The 22,656-nt window shown below is 47.9% G+C and overlaps 1 protein-coding gene across 3 annotated transcripts; it reads left to right on the forward strand.

Annotated features, from left to right (window-relative positions):
- The first annotated feature begins 237 nt into the window (after positions 1–237).
- Positions 238–20,906, forward strand: LAS1L (LAS1 like ribosome biogenesis factor). 3 transcript variants are annotated; one of them, XM_044235823.1, is made up of 14 exons: positions 238–539; positions 1,301–1,426; positions 2,383–2,452; positions 3,257–3,338; positions 4,155–4,439; positions 4,729–4,775; positions 5,626–5,735; positions 7,497–7,582; positions 7,930–7,980; positions 8,272–8,478; positions 8,836–8,983; positions 13,978–14,480; positions 17,221–17,371; positions 19,508–20,906. In XM_044235823.1, exons 1-14 carry the CDS (start codon positions 349–351, stop codon positions 19,638–19,640), a joined length of 2,190 nt encoding a protein of 729 aa, XP_044091758.1. In that variant the 5' UTR covers positions 238–348; the 3' UTR covers positions 19,641–20,906. The 3 variants fall into 3 exon arrangements, with proteins under 3 accessions (XP_044091758.1, XP_044091760.1, XP_044091759.1); XM_044235825.1 differs by having other exon boundaries at positions 238–346; XM_044235824.1 differs by lacking the exon at positions 7,930–7,980.
- Positions 20,907–22,656: the final 1,750 nt, after the last annotated feature.

The following is a 22,656-nucleotide window of genomic DNA, read 5'->3' on the forward strand; positions in this document are numbered from 1 at the left end:
TTCTTGGGGTCTGGGACAGAAGCACGTTAGTAACCAGGAAATTAGCGGAACCTTGAAGCTGAACACTTGATGCCAGCACGGTTGCTTTAAGAAAAGAACACTTCCGTCTAAGGAGGCCTGGCCTGGGTCGGTCGGCTCGCAGTTCTCGCGTTCTGATTTGCCACGCTAACTTAGGGAGGCGGGCTTGCGTCTGGGTCACGCTGTCCCATTGGCTGCTGGCACAGCGGCGGTTTGGAGTGAAGGTAGCACGTTGAACTGAAAGCTGTGGGAGTTCTGCGACAGAAGGCCTGCGGTGGAGTCCAGTGTCCGGTGGGAATCCGGATCCGGCCAGGTGTAGGTCTCCTGGGTATGGATCTTGTGTGGAGTGCGTGGTGCGGGAAGTGCGTCAAAGAGAAAGGGTCGTCGCCACTTTGGGCCCAGCGCATCGTGGTCGCCTGGCTCAGTAGGGCCGAGTGGGATCAGGTGACGGTGTATCTCTTTTGTGATGACCATAAATTGCAGCGGTACGCCCTGAACCGCATCACCGTGTGGAGGAGTAGGTAAGGCTGCCGGCTCAGCCCTCCTGCTTGCGTGCTAGTGGCGTCTCACCTCTTTCTTTGTAGGATTCCATTTGCAAAGCCCAAGTCTGCAATTTTCTAAATGCCTAAGGTCCTTTGGAGTGATTTGGGCGTTGCCCATTTCCCAAGAGCCTGGGGGAAAGTCCCAGCCAAGCTTTTGTACTAATCCCATGGACGTAAAGGAAGGCGGTATGCTTCAACCACCTTCTTGTTAAATCTTCGAGCTTTAACCCTTGCTTTCTTCTGTCTTGGGGAAGGTGCCAAAAGAACCGGTGTACCCGAGCCGGGGCTTAAGGAGTAGGTTTACACCCGAGGGTGGATTTCTGAGTCGAATTGGGCCGGGAGCGGGGGCGGTGCTGGCTAGCAAAACCGTGTTTGGATGGGGAACCTCGGTCCAATTGGTAAGATTGAGTTGGGAGCAAAGGATGAAGTTTTCTCCAGCTGAATGAATTAAAGGTTTTAGAGTGAAAGAAAGTGTGTTCACGCTTAATTGTTGGTTGTTTGCCTAGCAGTTAGGCAATCAACTGCTTTTGTAAACCCTAGCCAGCATCTCACACCCTGTATACAATTGGATTGTATACAATTATGTTACCCTCCCTCTTCCTACTTTATTGATTTGTGTCTTGTCAAGCCCTCTAGAGCCAGTTATGTCATTGGAATAATTTACACTGATCTAGGTTTGGAGGTGGTGGGTGGACCAGGGTAAGGGACCTTTATGATGGTGCTGGACTGTGGCTCTTTAGGTTAGGCAACGAACTACCCCTGGCAGTGGCTTCTACTGCTGACCTGGTACGCTGTAAGCTCATGGATGTAGCTGGTGGCTTGGGCCCTGATGAACTTAGACTGCTCTATGGCATGGCGTTGGTCAGGTAAGGCCTGAATGGGTAGGGGTGAGGATGGATTGAGGGATGGGGGTGGGGGTAGCCTCTTGATTAGCAAAGCTTGGCTTTAGGTGCTACCTGAAGCAAAGCACCCCATGTGCCTCTCTGTATGGGTCGTCCTGTGATTGTTTGACATGACACCTTTTGGTACCCCCTGACAATACACATTCTTTTTTTTTTCCCCCTGAGAACCTTCTGTATTCCATTTTTCTTCTCTTTCTGGAATGTGGGGTGGGGGTGATTTACACCAAGTGATCTCAGTGAATCACCTCCAGCTTTGATAACTTGGTTTTTTTTTTCCCCTTTAACTCTTTTACCCAGAACTTTTCTGAATGGTCTGAGGTCTTTGGCCATGATTCAATGTAGATTTTTCAACCCTCCTCCCATCCATACCTAGTTCCCCCTTCTGTCCTTGACCACTGAAAGGTTGCTGAGTTGAAGTGGACACTGAGTTCCTGATTAACAAAATGATATAGAGTGGTTCTAGCTATTTCATACACATCAGAAAAAAGACTGTCACTGAATTTTCTCACCTGTCAAAATATGCTCATTTCATACTGTTTACTTTGTGTGCCTTGAGGTCCTCCCTAGCTCTTCTTACCTTCTCCATCATTTAGGTGGGCTCCTCATATTATTTGATATAGGTAATCTTTTGTTTTAGCATTTATAACGTGATCTAGCACAGTGTGTTTTATTCTGTCATGATTATTTATCTTAGACTGACCTTTTCAAGTCCAGAGCAGTGTCTTCCTCATCTGTATGGCTTAAGTACAGGGCAGACATCCCTGTGCTGGCTGATACCAATCATAAGAAGAGGACAGACCAGTTAGTGGAAAGTTGTAGAAACTCCGGGTGTCAGTAACTTAGCAAGATGTTTTGAAGCCCCACTGGTTTGAGTAAAACCGTTCCTTGGGCTATGCCACTGATTTCTTCCCCAACCCCAGGTTTGTGAATCTTATCTCAGAGAGGAAGACAAAGTTTGTCAAGCTCCCTCTCAAGTTCCTGGCTCAGGAGGTATGTATGACAAAATGGCCTTTTTTTAATTCTCTTGCCCCAGAAGGGCTCACTAAGTGGGGCATCGGGTGTTATGGGCACACAGTCAGACTAGCTCATCCCCCCACTACCAGCCAAGCCCAGCAAGAGCCCCAGAGCCTCAGCCTCCTGCTTGAAAGAAGCAGACTTTCTCCCTTGCTCATGGCTGCTATCTTCAGTGGCTTGGCTTGTCCAGCATTTTGGGAGTGGGCCAGTGTAGCTGAGGCACTGGATTGCTCCATTGGGTAAGGACAGGAAGAGGTAGCAGTCCCAGCACTTGCCTTCTGGGAGCTAGCTGACAGTCTGAGGAAAGAGACAGGCTCAGCCGAGCAGCATGAAAATGCCTGACATTCCTGCCCTGAGTGAGTATGTGAGGTGTGTAGAAGCCCAGAGGGCGGGCAGGTTCTCAGCCATCAAGAGAAGCTTCCTGAAACAGAGTGTGGGATGAAGGGAGGAAGGATAAAGGGCACCCAGGGATTGGGACTCATAGGGCAGAGAAAGGCTGGGGGTGATTGTTAATGCTCTTTCACAGGAATCGTTGTTCAAAGAGGGTGTTGGAGGAGATAGCTATCTTTTCTTATTTTCCAGATTACCTCCCCAGAGTAGTAGAAGGAATAAGGAGACCATGTTTCTAATCCTGGGCTCTGCCATTAAGACTGAAACCTCCTCAGGACCTCAATATTTTTTATCTATAAAATGTGGGGAGGCCAGGGTAATTAATCTCTTTGGTCCTTTGCAGCTTTAATATTTTCTAATTTCTGGACTCACACCCTCCCTTACAATCAGATAAACATTCCGGATTGGATTGTTGAACTTCGCCATGAGTTGACACACAAGAAAATGCCCCATATAAATGACTGCCGCAGAGGTGAGTTTTCAGGGATCATACCTATTTTAGTTAAGCCCAGGGGCCTGGACTGGGTGGCACTGTGGGGAGATGGAGGAGGATCTCTAACTGGTGTCAGAGCCAGAACTACAGTGAGGCAAGTGAGGCACTTGTCTTGGGCACAAACTTTAAGGGAGTGTCAGAAGCTCAGTAATCAGAATAAACATTCTGATGTGGAAAAACCCACAATAAACAAAATGCCAAAATTTTAAAGACAGAATTATTGGTGATTTCTCCTTTTGCTTCAGACTCCAGTACAGCTTAGGAGCACACTGTTCTGATCCTGTTTTGATGTCTTAATTACTATGTTTTTTGGCATTCCCTTAAATTTAATACCTAGAGAAGTAAATGGGGTGCAGGTTGAGAGGTGTGAGCCATTCAGTGTCATGAACCCAGGAGTTCTTTAAACACCCCATCCCAACTGATTCAGCCTAGTCCCTTCATGTTGGGGAAGCTGAGAAAAAGGAAGAGACTTGGCCAGAACCCTGTAACTATCTAGTGAGCCTGGGTCCCTCTTCTTCACTTGTCAGCTCTGTGTTATTTTTGGCATTCCATCTCTAATACTGGTATTAGTTTCTTGTGAAAGGTGCTGATGAGCAGAAAAAAAGCAAAGAATAGGGAGATAACCCAGAGCAAGAGGGGCTACCTCTAGATATTTGAGATTTGTGCCTTCTTAGAGTCAACCATCTTCCCTCAGGTCTTCCCATAATGCTTATAAGAGGAGGCTAGGGGCCTGCTAGGAGCTTGTTTGCCTGTAGCTACTCCAGTGATACTGCCTTCCTTCCTCCTCTCCTTTAGGCTGTTACTTTGTTCTGGATTGGCTCCAGAAGACCTACTGGTGCCGCCAGCTGGAGAACAGCCTGAGAGAAACCTGGGAGCTGGAGGAGGATAGGGAAGAGACAGATGAAGAAGACCAAGAGGAAGATAAAAATATTGTAGTTGATGACATCACAGAACAGAAACCAGAGCCTATGGATAAAGGGAAAGGTGCAGAACTGGATATCAGGGTTGATGGAGACAGTGAAGGCAACAAAGAGGTTGATTCACATTTGAAAAAGGCTCTGAGACATAAAGAGCTATATGGTAGGTGTCCTTGGGTCGGATGGGGGGCATAGAGGGGCCTCTGAGTCTGTAAGACTCGGACTTATGGTTAACACTGGTTATTTTCCTGGCTCAATTCCTCTGGGGTTGTGGTGAGTTTTAGCTTAAAACAGTTACTGTCACAAACCATTTCCCTTGAACCCTGTGAAGTAGGAGAGGGAAGAATTCTAGTTCCCAATTTACAACTCAAGAAGTGAGATGAGAAGGGCTCAGAATCCCATAAGGAGCAGAGGGCCGGGCTGCCCTATCTGTTTCCATATTGTATTTTCAGAAAGAGCCCGAGAACTGCTGGTCTCCTACGAAGAGGAGCAGTTTAAGGTAAGAAATTGCCCTTGACTTTGTGTATTTTCATTTGCCCAGCCATTTCTTCCCTCTTGCCAGCTTCCTGAGAGAAGTCCTGAAAAGGAATTTGAAAGAAAGTGGCAGAGCTTGAGGGGACTTCTCGGAAAGAGAGGGGGGATCTAGGAAGGAGACAAGAGAAGCAGAATCCAGTTGGCTGATCCTCCACACCGATGGAAGAGCAGATGATGGAAGTCTGGATAATCTGCCCCACTGGGTGGTAGGGAACAACTGGGCATAGGTGGTTGCATAGTCCTGCAATACTGCAGCTGATAAGCAGATGGCACCCAGGAACTTTCCTAGATCAGGTGAGCTTGAGGGGTGCTATTTTAGCAGGAAGGGAGGTAGCCTAGAAACCATTCAGCTTGGCTCTTCCTTTTCACAGATGAAGAAATAAATTGAAACCACAGATAAGTGAAGAGATTAGCTCCAGGTCACATATGCAATCAGTGATAGAACCAGAATTAGAATATCAATGTCCTGATTCCCTTTCTTCCATAACCCATTGCTTTTCCTCATTCCTGGGCCCAAAGGTCTCTGGCCCAATTCCAACAAAATGTCCTCACTGGACATCTCAGTATTGGGAGTATCTGGTGGTTGGGAGCCACAGGGAATTCAGGGTGAGGAGGGAGGGAGAAGAAGGTCTGGCTTTCCAAGGTCAGGATATTTTAGAATGTGGGCTCAGTAGGGAAGTTGTGGGCCCACCCCTGCATGCCATGCCTATCTCATGAAGGGAAGTGCTGAGAGGTCCTATGGGAAGGGATCTTTGAAGGGTGGAAGAGGGTTGCTTGGTTGAATCAGGCTTCTGATGTAACTTCTTTGCTGGCAGGTGCTGGAGAAATTTAGGCATTTACCTCAGGCTGTTAAAGCATGGAACAACCTGTCTCCACCTGTAGAATGCATCCTGGCAGAGCTCAAAGGCATTACATGTGAGAACAGGTGTGTAACTAGGTAATTAGGGGCTCTCTAGCAGCCTCACTGAAATAGGCTTCCATATCCCAGCTTGTCAACCTTTGCTGTAAGGAAATCTTACGGACAATCCCGATCCCCTACCAGATGACCCAAATTCAGTCTGACCCTCTTCCCCTGGCCCTGCCAGCTGCCAGGTAGGGATTGCATACTCTGAATCACTAAAATGGCCAGGGACGGGAATGTCTACTGTCACCAGTCCCCTTGCCAGCTTTGTTCCTCTCTGTCCAGTGGTATGTGGAGCTCTGGTTAAGTAGGAAAAGCCCTTCATCCTTACCACTTCCCTGTCTAGCCCATGTCCAAGTTTGAGGTAAAAGATACAGTGAGCACTGCTGATTTTTTAACTGCAAGTGGGGAGTAATTGTGTCCCTTGGGTAGGATAATCGTGGTTGGGGGAACAAAGGAGAGGCTTCCCCAGGATCTGACTCTTTGAAAGAGTAAGTCCCTCCCTGCTCTGTGTGGCCATGAGCCTCCCCCCCACCCTCCAAAGAGTGCTCAGTTCAATCTGGTGCGGACAATATCTATCAATTCCTCTCCTCCTTAGCTCTTGGATCTTGCTACCCAAATTCAGCTGGAAAGGGCTTTGAGGAACCTTCCACTAAGACCCTGTGGAGGCATTGCTAGACTTTCCAAACTAGGAAGAGATTGGAAGGAATCTGGGCTGGGGCAGAGAGTATTAGGAAGGTCTTACAGGTGATAGGGTGGGCCTGAGTAGATGGCCTACAGTGCAGGTTGGGATTGCCCCTTGCATCTTCTTCATTCCAAGGATACTACTAATTCCAAAGACGTTTTTATCAGTGTCTGCCCATCCTAGGCTTCTTGGCACCCTTCAGCAAAGGCCATCTCAGCAGCTGGGATAACTGTCTCTGTACCTGTGTTCAGTAGTGTCTGCCCGGTTATGCTGGGCAGGCAGCTGGCTGCTGTAAGTGCTCTTCCTGGATACTGACCTGAGAAGATGGGAGATGGATGGAAGGACAAGTCTTTTCACCTCATACCTGGTGGAGGGAGGGATCTAAACATGACAGAATGGTCTGACAATGCCTCTGGCCATTGAGACACCTTGGGAACTCATGTTCCCCCCTCTAGGCCTGGTCAGCTAGGGGATCCTCTCTTGAGGGGAACTGCTAGATCTGCAGAAAACAGTTAGTGATTGTTGGTTTCAGTTTGAGCTACATGGGTTGAGGGATTACCCCGATAGCCTATGCTTTCAAGCCCTGTAATGTAATTCTAGCTTCTTGGGATCCCTAGGAATAAGGGTTATATTTGCTCCTGCAGTTGAGTCCCCAAAGTTTCTGCTTCTAGGATTTGAAAGGTAACTGGGGAGAAGGGAGGGTAAAAGACTGGAGGACTGTTAAGAGAAGCAAAAAGACTGAGTAGTAGCTGATGTCTAAAAGCCCTTGACCCTGTGACCCTAGGCATTACCTCCTCTGTGGACCCGGGACCTTTCTCTGTGTGTGCTTTCAGGCTTGTACAGCCACTACCACCTTCATTATGGGCCTTAGATCAGCGTGTGCTTGGTAAATGCTTGTTCAAAACCTAGTTATCCCAGTCTTTGGCCCTGCCTCTACCCCAGAAGGCTGAGGCCTGAGATCCAACTGTCAGCAGCTTTCATTTCCCATGCTGCTTTGCTCACTTGAGCCGGAGGCATAAGCTGCCCTGGGAGTGGGTAAAGAAGTAGAAGAGGGTCTTCTCCCTGCCCAGTTGGCTTAATTAAGTGTCCTCTTGCTCCAGGGAGGCTGTGTTGGATGCTTTTCTGGATGATGGCTTTCTCATCCCCACATTTGAACAGTTGGCAGCTTTGCAGATAGACTACGAAGGTATGGTCCTGGGGCCTCACTTCAAAGAGTATTCTTTGTCCTGGGCAGGAACACCAGGGGTGGGCTGGGTAGCCCAGGACTGGGAGGCAGGGGATGTTTCCTGCCTTTCCATAGCCTGTAGAAGCCTGTCTCAGCTGAGCAGAACATGTAGCACCACTGTTACTCAGTTGCTGGGCTATTCTTAAGTGGCCTGGAAGTGGGTGGGCTGGGGTAGGCTGGGGTGTGGGAGAGTCTTAATGTCATTATTGTGCTATGTTAATTGTGATTTAGCCACTTACTAGAGAGTTAGAATAGCAGAACTGGAAGGGCCTTGTGAGGTCATCTAGTTCAATATCCTCATGTTACAGATGGTCAGACTGAGGTCCAGAGAGGGGAAGGTACTGACCCAAAATTACACAGTGAGTTATTGACAAAGTTGAAGCTAGAACCAGAGCTTTTTTTTTAATACTTTGTTTTGAGTCATTTTGTTGTCGGATACTAACTGGTTTCTCTCCTTGCTGTTGTGCTCTTCTCTTTCTGTTTTGTGATGGCAACTCTGTTGTTATTGGGTGCCCCCACCCCCTTTCCTCCCCACCTTCTTTCCCTTTGCTTTTCTTATTTCCTCCCTCTTTTTTTTTCCTTTTCTTTCTCCTTCTCTCCCATGGGCCCCTGCCTCCCCTTTCCATCAACCTGTATCCCTCACAAACCAGAAAACGTGGACCTGAGTGACATCCTGGTGCCAAAGCCATTCTCTCAATTCTGGCAGCCTCTGCTCAGGGGCCTGCACTCCCAGACCTTCACACAGGCCCTGCTGGAGAGGTTGCTCTCTGAGCTGCCAGCCTTGGGTGACAGCGGGATCCGGCCCACCTACATCCTCAGATGGACCATTGAACTGATTGTGGCTAACACCAAAACTGGTGAGGGAGACTAGCCCTAACCTCAAGGCCTAACACAGCCCAGGCAGAAGCATCTGCCACTGTCCTCAGCTCTCAGTTGAAAGGCACCAGGTGGACATTCCCCTTGTTAAAGGTTTAAGCTTGTCCAGGAGGGCCCCGCAATAGCAGTGGACAAATCTTCCATCTTTTTTTTTTTTTTTTTCCTTCGGAGCCAAGTAAACTGGTCTGGGATAAAAGAGCCTGAAAGCTTCAGCAAATGGGAGGAATAGAGTAGGGAGTCTGGAGGAGTAGGGAGGGACAAAGCCAAGCTTTTAAAGGTATAAGATTGGGTGGGAGGCTTATTGGTTCCTTCTCCTCAGACCCTCTCTTCTCTCTCAGGACGGAATGCCCGCCGATTTTCTGCAAGCCAGTGGGAAGCCAGAAGGAGTTGGAGGCTATTCAACTGCTCTGCCTCTCTTGACTGGCCCCGGGTGGTTGAGTCCTGCTTGGGGTCCCCTTGCTGGGCCAGTTCCCAACTCCTTCAGCTGTAAGTCTCTTGAATTTCATCTGGTAAGAGGGTAAGGCTCCATAGGCCTCAGGGACACACAGCCTAGAGTGGCAGAATTAGGCCTTTGCAAGGACTCTGAGTCCTGTTTCCCTCCTACTAACAGATGGGAGAATTGAGATAGGGAAGGGGTAGGGAATTCTTGCCTAAGATCACACAACTTAAGACCTGTCTCAACTGAGTCTGTTTTGAGAATGGATGAGATAATTTCCTCCCACCCCCACAGTGCTTAGCCCAGTGGCCTGTTCAAAGTGAGGGCACAATAAATGATAGCTGCTATTTATCATTGAACCCAGTCTTCTGACTCTGAGCCCTGTGCTGTCTCCTTTGTTATCTCCCCAAAGTATATCTCTCCTAGGTGTTTACCAACCTTCAGTGACATATTCTGATGAAGTCTAGGCTTCTTGGCCTGACATTGAAAGATCTTTCTGATTCTGCCCCAACCCATCTTGGTTCCTGTACCTTCTGTGAGTCCCCTTTACCCAGTCTACCCTGGGTGCTGTGGTCAAACTGAATATTGCACTGGTTCCTGTAAATACCTGTGGTTGTCTCCATTTCCTTTTCTCTGTCATAGTCTAATCCTGAGCCACTTCCTTCATAACAGGCAGACAGGCATAATAGGCATAACATCCCTCCTTTCTGGAATAATATCTATTTCATTTGAGTGATCCATCTGACACTCTTCATCTCCTCACTCCAGTGACTTTCATTTTCTACTACATCTGCAACACATTTCCATCATTCAGAGCTATTCCCCCTCTGAAACCTGACATCCCAGCATCCCACTCAATGGCCATAACCTCTTATCCTTCCATTTCTCACCCTTGCATCCCATGATGTTAGCTCTTTGCCTGCCTCCAGACCTCCATCCCTCCATTTCCTCAGCCTTGCTTCTCCTCCATTCCATGTGTGGTTGATCACTTCAACCACTCATCGTCAAGACCCTCAGCTCTGCCTATCCTTTGGTGTATTTGACTTGCCAACCCCTGAGCTGAGATTGATTCTCCCCACTCTGCTTCTGCCACCCCTCAGTCCAAGTAGCTGAGCTCTGCTGGAGAAAACTACGTAGCATTGCGGATTGCTGCCACTACAGAGGTATGATTTTTAATCTCAGGCCTGGCCTCAGCTCTGCTTGTCTGAACTTTTTACTTGTTTTCTGCCCTCTTTCTCTCCTGTTTCCTGACTGTTCTAAACCCTTACCACTCAGCTCAAGGCCCTCCGCATTTCACCCTAGCTTCCTCGAGCATCTAGCAGGGCCCCTCCACCTGAGGTCTAGCCCTCGTGAACTGATCTGTAATGACACTCAACCATCTTGCCAGTCTCAGGATGAATTGGCCTTGCCCCACCTCAAAGCCTGCCCTTCCACCTATTCTCTGGAGCCACCTCTGCCAACGTCACTGGGGCCTCAACCCTGCTTCTCCCTTGCTCTCCTGGCTCTTCCTCTTCATCTTATGAATGTGCCTCAGTTTTTTTTCCATCTTCAAACAATAACATAAGCAAAATCTCCTTTGACCCTTCATCCCTGTGTTGGGTAATCAGCAGCATATAAGTCCTTTCCCTGCACCACCGACCACCATTAGAACATCTCAAAAGAGTAGTCTGTACTCAGCAGTCTTGATTTCCTCACTATGCTTTTGTTCCTCAACCTTCTGCAATTTGGCATTTAACTCCCAAATCTGCTTTGATCTCCTAATTACCAAATCCACTGAGCCCTTGTCCGTTGCTGTGTCTGCTGCATTAATGGCCGTTTACCACTCTCTCCTTGAAATGCCTGTGCTTTTTTTCCCCAGTTCCTATAAAGTGCCAAGGCCCAAATCTCCTTATTTATCCCAGGCCCCTCCCCCAAGATTCAGCCTCCTATATTTGACTGTATGTCAGACATCTCCACATGGATGGCCCACAGATACTTTACTGTGACCAAAACACTGGTCATCTTATTCTCAACCCAGTCCTAAAGTGATCTTTCTCTTTTGCTCCCTATCTCACTTGGTATCACTATCTGTGCTGTTATGTTGACTCTTAAGCACTTTCCAAATCTGAGAATTTGTGTTGCCATGTCTTTTTCCCATAGTGTCGTCTTCTCTCTATAAGAGAAGCTTTTTAAAGGTAAGGGCTCTGTATTAGCCATCTGTGCCCTAAACCACGACACAAATCCAGACCCTAAACAGACCTCAGTAAACATTGTTGAACTAAAGTATACTCTGCTCTCTCATTGCCAGCAGTGCTCTCTTTGCTGGGAACTCAATTTGTGCTTGGGGACTGAATAAAGTGGGAGTCTAGATGCCAAGACCCTCTTAGTCCCCTGATCCCTTCATAGAGTCAGAAAGTCATTCTTGAACCCTGATGGCATTTGGGGCACAGTAGTAGTTTATAAGAGAAAAAAAAATGTAGCTTTGTAGAGAGAGGAAGTTAGGGCAAGATATCCAACAGATGGAACTGAACCAAACAGCCAGATCTCCAGATGTGTATGCTCTAGACTGGAAGTGATATGGATAGGTGGGAAACTGGGAAGAGAACCAAAATGACCTGGAGGGGTCAGAAAAACATGACAGGGCATTTGAGCAATTCCAGAAGAATAAATGAAGTTTCAAAGTCTGGAAAGACCATGGCATGTGAAGGTAATGGGGGGAGGGAGTGAGAAGAGCAGCATTGTGAGGTTTGGGTAGGTGGCCTTCAAGGTGCTTTCCAGTGGAAGCTGCTGGTCTTGAAGTCTGGACCACAGAGATCTTCCAATCCAAGCATACCAGAGGGATGTGACACATACTGGCAGTAACAGCAGCTTACTTGGGTACAATCCTTGCGCACAGATTTTGCTTTTCCCAGGTAATCAGTGAATCTAGAGTCCTAATCACTCCATCACACAGGTTGAGACATAGGATTATCCTAGGTATTAGACTGTAAGTCAGCGGTAAGTCTGCAAGTCAGAGCTAGAGCCAGAATCCAGATATCCTGTCCTTACTCCCGTACTCTTTCTCTAATGTTCCATTAGATTGCATGATTGTGAAAAGCAAGTGTTATTAGGCACATAGAGAACCTGGCTTTGTTTTCCCCAGTAGAAGAAATAAGAGATACCACTGGCAGTTAACTGTCTGAGGCATGGTGCTGTGTTTTTTGTAGAAGTAATTTCCTTTGACACAGCAGCCTTTAGAGGTAAAGGATTATATCCTTATTTGATAAGAAAGACATTGGAGCGCCAAGGAGTGAAGTGATTTATCCAAAAGCTACACAGTTTGTTGATGGTGGGACAAGGATTTGGGTCCAGGTTTTGTGAGTCCAAATTCCACATTCTTCCACAAGCTGACCTGTGACCAGACAAACCTGAAGAGAGAGATGCATTTTAAGATTCGTATCACCCCTACACCTCAGTGATCACACTAGACAGCTTGAGATAGCAGGTGGGTAATAATAAACAGTGGTGATAACAGCATCTTGCCAATATCAAGTGCCTGGGAATGTTTATTATTAATCATACTAATGAACCACAGTGAGCAGGAAGAACATCTCTGGCTTTTCCTCCAAAAAGCCTAGAAACTTTTCAAGACTTTCCCTGAAGCAGCCAATATCAATTCAGTTTGAGTGAGTGTCCTCTTGGAATATGAAATTAGCCCTGCAGAAAGGGTGTTTCAGTAAAGTCATTAAGCCCCAGCCCCACCCCCAGTGACCAGAGACCATATGGGGCCAGAGAGCCTGCTGAGCATAATGGCAACCTCCATGAATGACTCACAGTTAAGTTCACAACTCAGTACACATAGAAGGAAACTCTTTGTCTACTCCATCCACACCTCCAGCAATGACCAGATCCCTGGTTTTATATGAGGCTCTGCAAAAGGTGTTAGTGCTCTTTCTCCCTAGGATCTCTCCTTCCTATTGGCTCTGTGTTGCTGGTTTTGCTATTAGCACCATCCTTTACATGCACCCTCTCATCATCTTTAACTCCCCTCTGTCTGACCCTTACCATCAGTCACCAAGTCCTGCTCTCTGTGTCTTTCACAGCTTCTCTCCCCCTTGTCTCCATGGTCAGTGCCCTGGGTCAACTCTTACCAGCTCCTTGGTCTCCCTGCCTCCAGGCCATCTTCCATCCCATCTTCCACATCTCCATGAGGCCATCCTCCACACAGGCACCATGGTGATCTTCAGAAATGCAGCCACCATCTGTGCTTAGAGTCGTCAGATGACCCCCTCTTCCTAACACACTTAACTTTTGCACACTTCTCTTCCCACGGCTCCCCAGCATAGCCCTTCACCCGGAGCCGGGGTACTCCCACCACATGTACATAGTATAGTGTGCTTACTCGTCTCTGCACAAAGCCCTCCCTTGATCTCTCCTGCCCTCCTTGTACTCTCTGCCTTTCCCCAGTTCCTGTAGTGCCCAAGGTCCACAGTGCTCATCTGGCTTCCCTCTCACATCTCACTTTGTCTTGTCAACTGCTGGTTTCTTTTCTTTTTCCTCCATTTCAGGCAGGACTTTAATTGCTCCTGGAAAGGGGTCACATTTTGTGTTCCAGGCAGAAGAAGCCCAATACGCTTGGAGGCATATCTTTGGAACTCAGAACAAATTGCTCAGCTAGGCCAGGGGAACAGAGGGTTCTGCCATTCTCACGTCCAGTCCTGTTCGCCTGTTGGCTAGTTTGTGTATTTACATAGCATTTAGTACAGATGAATAGCTATCATTTATTGCATGCCAACTCACTATGTGCCAGGCGCTGTGCCAGACATTCTGTGTGAGCTATCTTACTCTTTCCAACAACCCTACAAGTCAGGTACCATTACTCTGTTTTACTGAGAGTAGAAGTGAGCCACAGAGATGAATCACAGCGCTTGTTCAGGGGCCTCGGTCCCGTTTCAGTTTGCTCTTCTGCACTGCCTTTCAGAGGCAGGTCTGGAAACTTAGAGACCACATTCAAACCATGGAATGTTGGGGTATGAAGTGAGTTGAGATTTTGAATCTGTCTTACTCCATCCTTCCCTTTGCTCAGCGTCTTCAAAGCCATGGGACAGGTCCTGCCAGACGAGGAGCAGGAAAGGCTGCTGCGCATCTGTTCCATTTATACCCAGACTGGAGAGAACAGCCTAGTACAGGAGGGCTCAGAGGCCTCCCCCATCGGGAAGTCTCCTTACACATTGGACAGCCTGTATTGGAACCTCAAACCAGCTGGTTCCTTTGGAATTGAAGGAGAACCCCAGCAGCAGGAGGAGCAGGGCGGCCTTAATGATCTCAAGAAAGATGAAAAAGAGGAGAAAGATCTGGAAGATCAGGTGGAGGAGGAGGAAGAGGAAAATGATGACCAGAAGTGGGAGGAGGAGGAAGAAGATGAAGATGATGAAGATGAAGATGAGGAGGAGGAAGAGGTGGAGGAGGAAGATAGAATGGAGGTGGGGCCTTTATCTACTGGGGAGGAGTCTCCCACTGCTGAGAATGCCAGGCTCCTGGCCCAGAAAAGAGGAGCTTTGCAGGGCTCTCCATGGCAAGTTAGCTCTGGTAAGAAACCTGATACTCACTTTCCATCACACCAGTCTTCCCTCTCCAGCTGGTTCTTGAGGCTTCCCTCCACCCTAGAGAAGAGATGGAAAGTAATGGAAGGTAGCCAGGGTGAGGCAAGACTAGGAAGCAACTTGATGTGTAGATGACACCTGGTTTTCCTCCCCTTGAAGACAGTGTGTGTAAGCTTCAGGGTCCCAACAACTGTCACACTACTGGCTGCTTCATACAGAGTGCCGCACGGGATGGTGTGGTTGTGGGCACTGAGCAGCAAAATACAGAGGAGATAGCAAGGGGTGGGTGGATATATGTGATTCTGCATGTGTTTTTTGCATGCAGTGAATCAGGAACAGGGAGACAATAATGCTTTCTATGTATATGTGAATGTGTATGGAGGCTGGGTGGTGATGAGACAGGATTTTACTGTATATATGAGAAAGAGGGAAACCAGGGGTATTAAGTTAGAGGAAGGGAAGGGAGATCAGAAAAGTGAAGATAAAGGAGTAGTGTGGTTTTTAGGTGAGGATACAAGTTAGTGAGACAAAGCCTGGTGGTGGAAAGAGAATATGAGGTGATAAGAAAGTGGGACCACACAAATCTCCTTCTGAGGGATGTGTTTTCAGTGCCTTTGTTTAGGTTAGGGAATAGGAACTTAAAGCAGAGAGATCCTGAAGGAATGAAGAGTTTGGTGTATATGTCAGGGTAGGGGAATGAAATCTGAAAGAGGGAAGGAAGGCAGCTGGAATTGGGTACGGTATAGAGTGGGCATGATAGGGAACAACAGAAAGAGAGGGGAGGTAGCAAAGGAACTTAGGGGGAAAGGTAGAGCCTTTGCTGGAAGGGCTGGGGCATAGAGGCACTGAGTGTTAGGTGCAAGGGAGTACCTTTATGTCTATGTGTGGTGTCAGAGAAGTCTCTTAGGGCAAGGAGGACTGTGTTTGGGGCCTTTTGTAGATATTGAATGGGAGGGGTGTTGACATAGGCAAAATTATTTATGTGTGAGAGTAGGGGCTGTGAAGTCATTGTGAAGTAGACACTATGCATCTGCATAAATGCACACAGGATCATGTTATGTTTTTGGAAAAAGAGGCAGGATCACTGAGACCTTTGGGAGCCAGGAGGTATCTCTGAGGAGAAGTAGCAGCAATGAGAGGTGGGGGTATATGGAAAAGTGTGAGAATAGGCAGTGAGACAACCATCCAGAGGTAGCCTATGTGTGTCTCTGTTGTCACTGAGGGCCATGTACACAGATGTCAGTCTGGAGAGGCAGGGGCTATGATGTACACAGGGTTGGAGATGTTAGTGATGGGGCGGGAGGATGGTCAGGTCAGTGACAGACATGGGGGAAGTGGTCCTTGTGTATGAAGGTATTCTTATATTTATAGGGCAACACAGGACATTAAGATAGGCACAACTTCTTCCTGTAAAAGAGTCAGGGTGGGTGGTTCTCTGGGTAACATGAAAAGCTAGTCCAGGAGTGATAGTTTCCAGAATGCCAGGAACATTATGACAAGGAGAATTTTCTGGGTACCAGGGAGATGGAGGAGGCCAGAAACTGGATCTACTTGGAGAAACTCATGAAAGCTTTACTTGAAGACATTGGATGTACTGGTATAAGGATGGGAATGAGGGTCTACTATAATACTATGTAGAGGGTATATAAGTTATTAGGCAGAGGATAGGGAGTACCTGATATGGTTCATTCTAAAGTGAAATTTCTGTTGTGGGGTGGTGGGAGAGTAGTTTGTGAAAGTGGAAAGGCTAGGATATTAAAGTCTTTTCTTCTCTCTTTCCATTGCTTCTTCTGTGGGTATACACATATACAGGGACTAAGACTTCCCATGCATTCTTATATACCTGTGAATGAGAGGAGTAGGAGGCAGGGAGTGAAACTGGGAACATTCAGTGAATGGTGGGTTCTGTCTGTGTGTTTGTGTGTATATACTTAGGTGGCAGTGGGGAGTGAGATATATAGTAAGACATCCCTTCCCTAGATTAGGGATGTTCTTTGTGTTTACATCTGGGGGCAGTAAGACCTTGCAGGGGGCAGGGGGAGTATAATACCTCTGAGAGAGAGTCCACCCTGGGGTGTGGTATGTGGGTGTGTGTATGTGTATCTCAGGGCAAGGCCACTAAAAAATGATGTGACATTCAAACACATTGAGAGTGGGGGTTGTATGTAGACATGCAGGAAATCTAGGTAATTCAGATACTCTGAGGTATCTGGGTTCGGGATAAAGATGTGGGAATTCTGGGGCATCCAAACTCTCAGCATGTGTGTGTGCGGAAATAGCAGAGCAGGTGAAAGGTTGAGGCAGTGATACGGCCAGAACTGAAGATGATGCCCTTGTCTGTATTTGTGTTGAGGGCATGTCTGGGGAAGCGGAAGAAGAGCTGAGAAGAACAAAGATGTTTGTAGTTGTGTACATGGCATCTGTGAACTTGGGGGTGGGTTGTGGTGGCAGAGAAGAAGGGCAATAAAGAGTGAATAAGGGAGTATGGAAGGGGTGGGGAGTGCAAAGAGAGGAGCTCACGACAAATGATGCAGACAGAAATAAGGCTGGACTTGCACAGAAACCTCATGCTGAGCAGGCTAATGGAGATGAGCAGGTAGATTGCTTCTTGGCCTTTTGGGCTAAGATCAAGTGCAGGTGGGCAGGTAGACCTTGTAGGCAGGCCTGTATACCGGTTTGAGAACTAGCTAATCAGCCCACTCTTGCCTCCTCCCTTTGCTCCACAGAAGATGTACGATGGGATACCTTCCCCTTAGGCCTAATGCCAGGTCAGACTGAGGACCCAGCAGAGCTTATGCTGGAGAATTATGACACCATGTATCTTTTGGACCAGCCTGTGCTAGAGCAGCGGCTGGAACCCCCAACATGCAAGACTGGGTGAGTGCCCATGGCAGCAGGATTTCTTACCCCTTTCTCTGCCTCCTGCGGGAGGGAGGGAGGAAGGGAAGGACCAAAGTAGGATCGGCGGGGGGTTAAATGAGTGATGTGTAAGCTCTGGTCCCTGACTGGGCCCTTGATAGGACTCCCAGTCCCTAGTTGGGGGTTGGGGTGGGCATTGAGGTAGCCACACAGAGCTGGCTTGGCACCCTTCAGATTGCATCCAGTTTGTGTGTGTCCGTGTGAGAGAGACAGAGATGGAGACAGAGAGTGTATGTATGTGTGCACACACATTTTTGGGAGGAGAGAGTTCCATAGCTTTCCTTGGATTCTCTAAAGGGTCCACCACTCCCAAAAGGTCAAGAATGGGTATTATAATCCAACTTCCTCATGTTCCTGAGGAGAAAACTGAGGCCCAGAAAGGGGATGGGATTTGTCCAAAGGTGCACAGAGTAATCAGTAGGCCTCCCTGCACTGTCCAGGCATCTTGGTAGCAAGGCCTGCGCAGGGCTCCATGCTCTCCCTCGAAACTCGCCTCTGGATCACAGGCGTGGGAGCCCTTGGGTCATCAGGGAGCCAGGAACCAAGCAGCCCTTGCTGAGGGGTTCTGCTGGTAACACGAAGGAGCCCGTCCAGAGGGCCTGTACATTCCGGAATGCGGGGCCATTGTGACTGGGAGAATCCTGTGAGTACCAGAGAGAGACCTCTGTGGGCCCCTGAAACTGAGAGTGTGTCCCTGTGCTGCCTACCAACTCCCTGGGAAATGAGCCCCTCTTCCTCTGGACTTTCAGGGAGAGAGCTATGGAACCCAGGGACCCCAGCAGCAGGCCGGGCCCAAGGCATTGCTGTGGATTCTGTCCTAGGCCAGAGGGCAGCAGGCCCTTGGAGAGGAGACACAGCTGGGGAAACCAGGTGGTTTATAGTTGGGAGTGGGGCCCACATGTCTGAGAGACCTCTTCTCCCCTTGGGTAAGGCTGGCTTGATGAGCATCGGGGTATCAAGTGTGGGCAGGAGGAGCTGTTAATTCCCCAAGGGAGCTGGTTCTGTCCAGTCCCCACACCCCCTGTAGTAGGGAGGTTTCCTCTGCTGAAGCGGGCATCCCATTCCTGCTCCTGGTCTCAGATCCACCTCTGACTTGGTTTTGTGGTCAGGAGCAAGTCCCTTTTCATCTCTGGGCCTCAGTTCCCTGGTCTGTAAGATGGTGGGCAAGGGGAGGGAATGGGACTAGATCATCTCTAAGGGTTTTTTCAGCTGCAGTAGTGTAGCCATGGATCTACCTGAGGGGAAGGATGATGGCTTTGCTCTCAGCTATCACCCTCATCTACCTGGAAGGATGTTCAGGAAGCAGGGGAAGCAAGGGTATTCTGAGCAGCGCCAGGGAGGGGAAGGGTAGCCCTCTCCCTAGAACAACTTTTTTTAAAATTTTTTATTTCTTTTCAGCATAACAGTATTCATTGTTTTTGCACCACACCCAGTGCTCCATGCAATCCATACCCTCCCTAATACCCACCACCTGGTTCCCCCAACCTTCCACCCCCAGCCCATCAAAACCCTCAGGTGGTTTTTTCAGGGTCCATAGTCTCTCATGGTCACCTTCCCTTCCAATTTCCCTCAACTACCTTCTCTCCATCTCCCCTAGAACAACCTTTTAATCCTGGGTTGGGATCTGGGCCTAGCCCTGTAGCCCAGTCCTGGCCTTGGATCCTTTATCCAGCTGTTGGGGGTGGGAGGGATCCAGCCAGGGTCCTCTGGGATCCCAATATCTATGACCCTAGAAAAAAGCCTATTAAGGTGGCCACATTCAATATCTTCCTGGGGTGGGTGGGGGGGTATACGGGCCCTCCCTCCTGCCTTGACCCAAATAGTTCTACTTTAATCTGATTTATATACTAGGGCTCTGCATAAAGTTTCATTTGAAAAGTTGTGCTCCTTCCCTCTTCTCAATTGTGGGGAAGGCAGAACGACCCCTGGGGCCCATCTGAAGTAATTTCTCAGATTTGCCCCATAGTCGTCTTCATAAAACCAGGCAGGAGGGTGGGCCCTTTCCGTAGACACACATCATTCAAGCGCCCTTAACCCTTCCAGAGCCTAAAGTTGTGTCTTTCCCTGACAGACCCCTCTCCCCTCTCTCCACAGCACCCTTGGCTTGAACTGTGGTGTGGGCAGTGACAACTGCAGCAACAGTAGCAACAGCAGCAGCAACTTGGAGGGCCTTCTCTGGAGCCAGGGCCAGCTGCATGGACTCAAAACTGGCCTGCAGCTCTTCTGATGCCCACACTGGTGCAAAGTGTTTCTCCAGCTCTGCTGCAGCAACAGCCCCTTCACTGCCCCTGTTGTCCCCCTGCTCCTGGCCCCCACCAGTGCACCTGATGCTCCATGAAACAACCTGGGAGTCCCACTTCAGCCGTATCAGCTCAGCTTTCTGCCACAATGGAATTTTGAATGTTTTGGGGTTTTTTAAAGTTTTGTTTTGAAGAACAATAAACAGGCAACTGTTAATTTTGGTGTTTATAAGATAAGGGGGTGTGTGCTGGGGCAGACCAGTGTAGTACTTGCTTTTTTCTGAGGGACCCAGAGAAGATGTGATTGTAACAGGACTTTAAGCAAAAGCCTGGTCCTTTGGCTCCTTGGGCCCACTGCTCCTAATTGTTTTCACCACCAGGCCCCACTCATACTTTCTTCCTGATTTGAACCATTTTCATTCCTCTCTGCTGTAGAATTGGGCCAGCTCACTTAGAAGCATCAGGCTCCAGAAGAGAGATGTTGCTATAGAGCCCAGCAGCATCAGGAGAATCTGCTCAGAACCTCCCTGACAGTGGGAAGCCCCAGGCCTTCCTGATGTTACCTGGCAGGCTTTTGGCTCATTTCCTTGCTTACTCTCACTAAACAGCAATTGAAAACCAAAAAGAAACCTTTATTTTTCCACTCCTTTGGCCTGGAAAAGATAGAGTGGACATGACTGTGATAGACACTGAAGCTAGAGGAATATCTTATCGGCTGACATAGAGCTTCTGTATGTCACATAACTCTGCCAGACAAGAGTGCCTACTCTGCCAGCTCTGAGCTGCCAAGAGACAGGGAAGAATATGTTCACACCCCTCTGAGCCCTCTGCCAAGTGAGAAAAGACAAATTGCCATTCATATAACCTGAAGTTCTGTGGAGGGAGCCCTCCTGTGCCACATGTTCTTTGTTTTTCTCAGGGTTATATTTTGATGGTGGAGGTTGATTGAGGTGAAGCCTGGCTACCGTATTACCAGTCCTCTGGAGAGAGTGATAGCTGAGCAAGAGAGTGGGCATTTCCGCAGGGCCAAGTTGGCCCCAGACAAGGGGAAGCATAGGACAGAACTAGGCAGCATTCTAGACAAGAAGCTGGCCCAAGGAGTGGCTGAGCTAAGGAATGAAGGAGAGGGCTTATGCTATGAAAATGCCAAGGAGAAATTTAGTGAAATGTCATGTCTGACAACGTCAAAAGGTTAATTTGAGGTAGGACCCATAGGAAGTCTCCAACACTTATTAAAGTATATCCTGAATATCTTTGTGTGTATGTGTATATAATCATTTTTCTAGAGCTGGCCCACAGACCTAAACATTATCAAAGGGATCCTTCAGTCCCAACAGCCCAACGGGGTTAACATTTCCTATCTTGTGTGGACCCAAACATTAGACACGGGCAGAGCAGTCACTTGCATTGGTTAGTGCAGTCAGTTTCCCTGCAAATCTTCTGACTTCTGCCACAATAGTAAGTGCTGTCTTTCAGAATCCTGGAGCTGAAGGAACCCTCAGAGTAAATGTAGTCTGGGAGGTAGCTAAGCACTGGCTCCATGTGGAGATAGGTTCTGGAAACTCTTGGTTCCCCTCCACCACTTACCTGGAGCAGCCTGGATTTTATATATTGTGTATGTATTGGTATCCTATGCAAGATTTCTTTATTATTTATTTATTTATTTGGGGGGCAAATGGGTTTCGCTGCTAAAGAATTTGGAAATCATAGTTCTAGTCTAGCCCCCAGATTTTATGCACTAAGGCAGACAAAAAGGGAAGGGATTTGTCCGAGGGCACAAAACAAGTTTATAGCATATAGATCCAAGTTGCTTGTAACATTGGCGTCATCTGGGTACTTGTTAGAAATGCAAATTATCGGGGCACCTGGGTGGCTCAGTGGGTTGAGCCGCTGCCTTCGGCTCGTGTTGTGATCTCAGGGTCCTGGGATCGAGTCCCGCATAGGGCTCCCTGCTTGGCAGGGAGCCTGCTTCCCTCTCTCTCTCTCTCTGCCTGCCTCTGTCTACTGGGATCTCTGTCAAATAAATAAATAAAATCTTTAAAAAAAATGCAAATTATCGAACTCCACTACTGACCTGAATTGGAAAGATTCAGGGTGAGCAGCAATCTGGTTTAACAGTCACCAGGTGATTCTGATGCATACTAAAGTTTGAGCTGCACCAGAATGCAGAGGGAAAATCTGCCCAAAGATCCAGGTTCCGGGGAACTCCATCACTTTATGCGAGCAACTTTGGGAGCAACTGGCAGTTTCTTCATGTGTAAGAAAATATTTGCCTCATATTTGTTGTAAGGTTCAAAAAAGATAATAGATGTGAAAGTGCTCTTCAAAGTGTACCATGTTTTGTATGTGTGAGTAGTGTGGATTCATAGCAGGATTAGTAGGCCTTGAATTCAAGACTCAATTCTGTATAACCTAGGTCAAAGTGCTTTACCCTGGCCTTCAAAGATGGGCCTAAAGATGAGGAGCAGACTACATGAGCTTATTTCTAGACCAGGTTCAGGTAGGGTAAGAGTCAAGGGTCATTGTTTGCTGGAGTTCTGAAACCTGGTTTCTGTGAAGCAGGTCCCTGGGAAGAGCTGCTTTAGATGGTGGGGTCAGGGGTAGGGTCAGGTGTGGAAGAGGGGTAGGAGAGGACTGGCCAGGAAGCAACAATAGCCCAGTACCCTTGGACCTCTTCCTTCTGACTAGAGTTCAGAGAACTGATTAGAAAAATTTATCAAACTGTACACATTTAACTGGGGAGCAGAGTTGGGGGTCAAGGGAAGGGGGTGTATATTATATTGTTATTCAGTGACAATAATTGAGAGTCACCTCTTCTGATAATTCATCAGTAATGAAGAACATGGTTTCTGCTTCTAAGGAACTCCTTTATTTGGACAGGAGTTTGCATGCCAACATAGTTGTAACAGAGTGACAAGCACTAAGAAGGATTGTTCAAGATGCCTACAAGGCCCACTGTAGGTAAGGATCAAAAAAATGTGATCAAGGAGGTGGCACAGCTTA

This window comes from Neovison vison, chromosome X (assembly GCF_020171115.1).
Source record: "Neovison vison isolate M4711 chromosome X, ASM_NN_V1, whole genome shotgun sequence".
Lineage (NCBI taxonomy): Eukaryota > Metazoa > Chordata > Mammalia > Carnivora > Mustelidae > Neogale > Neogale vison.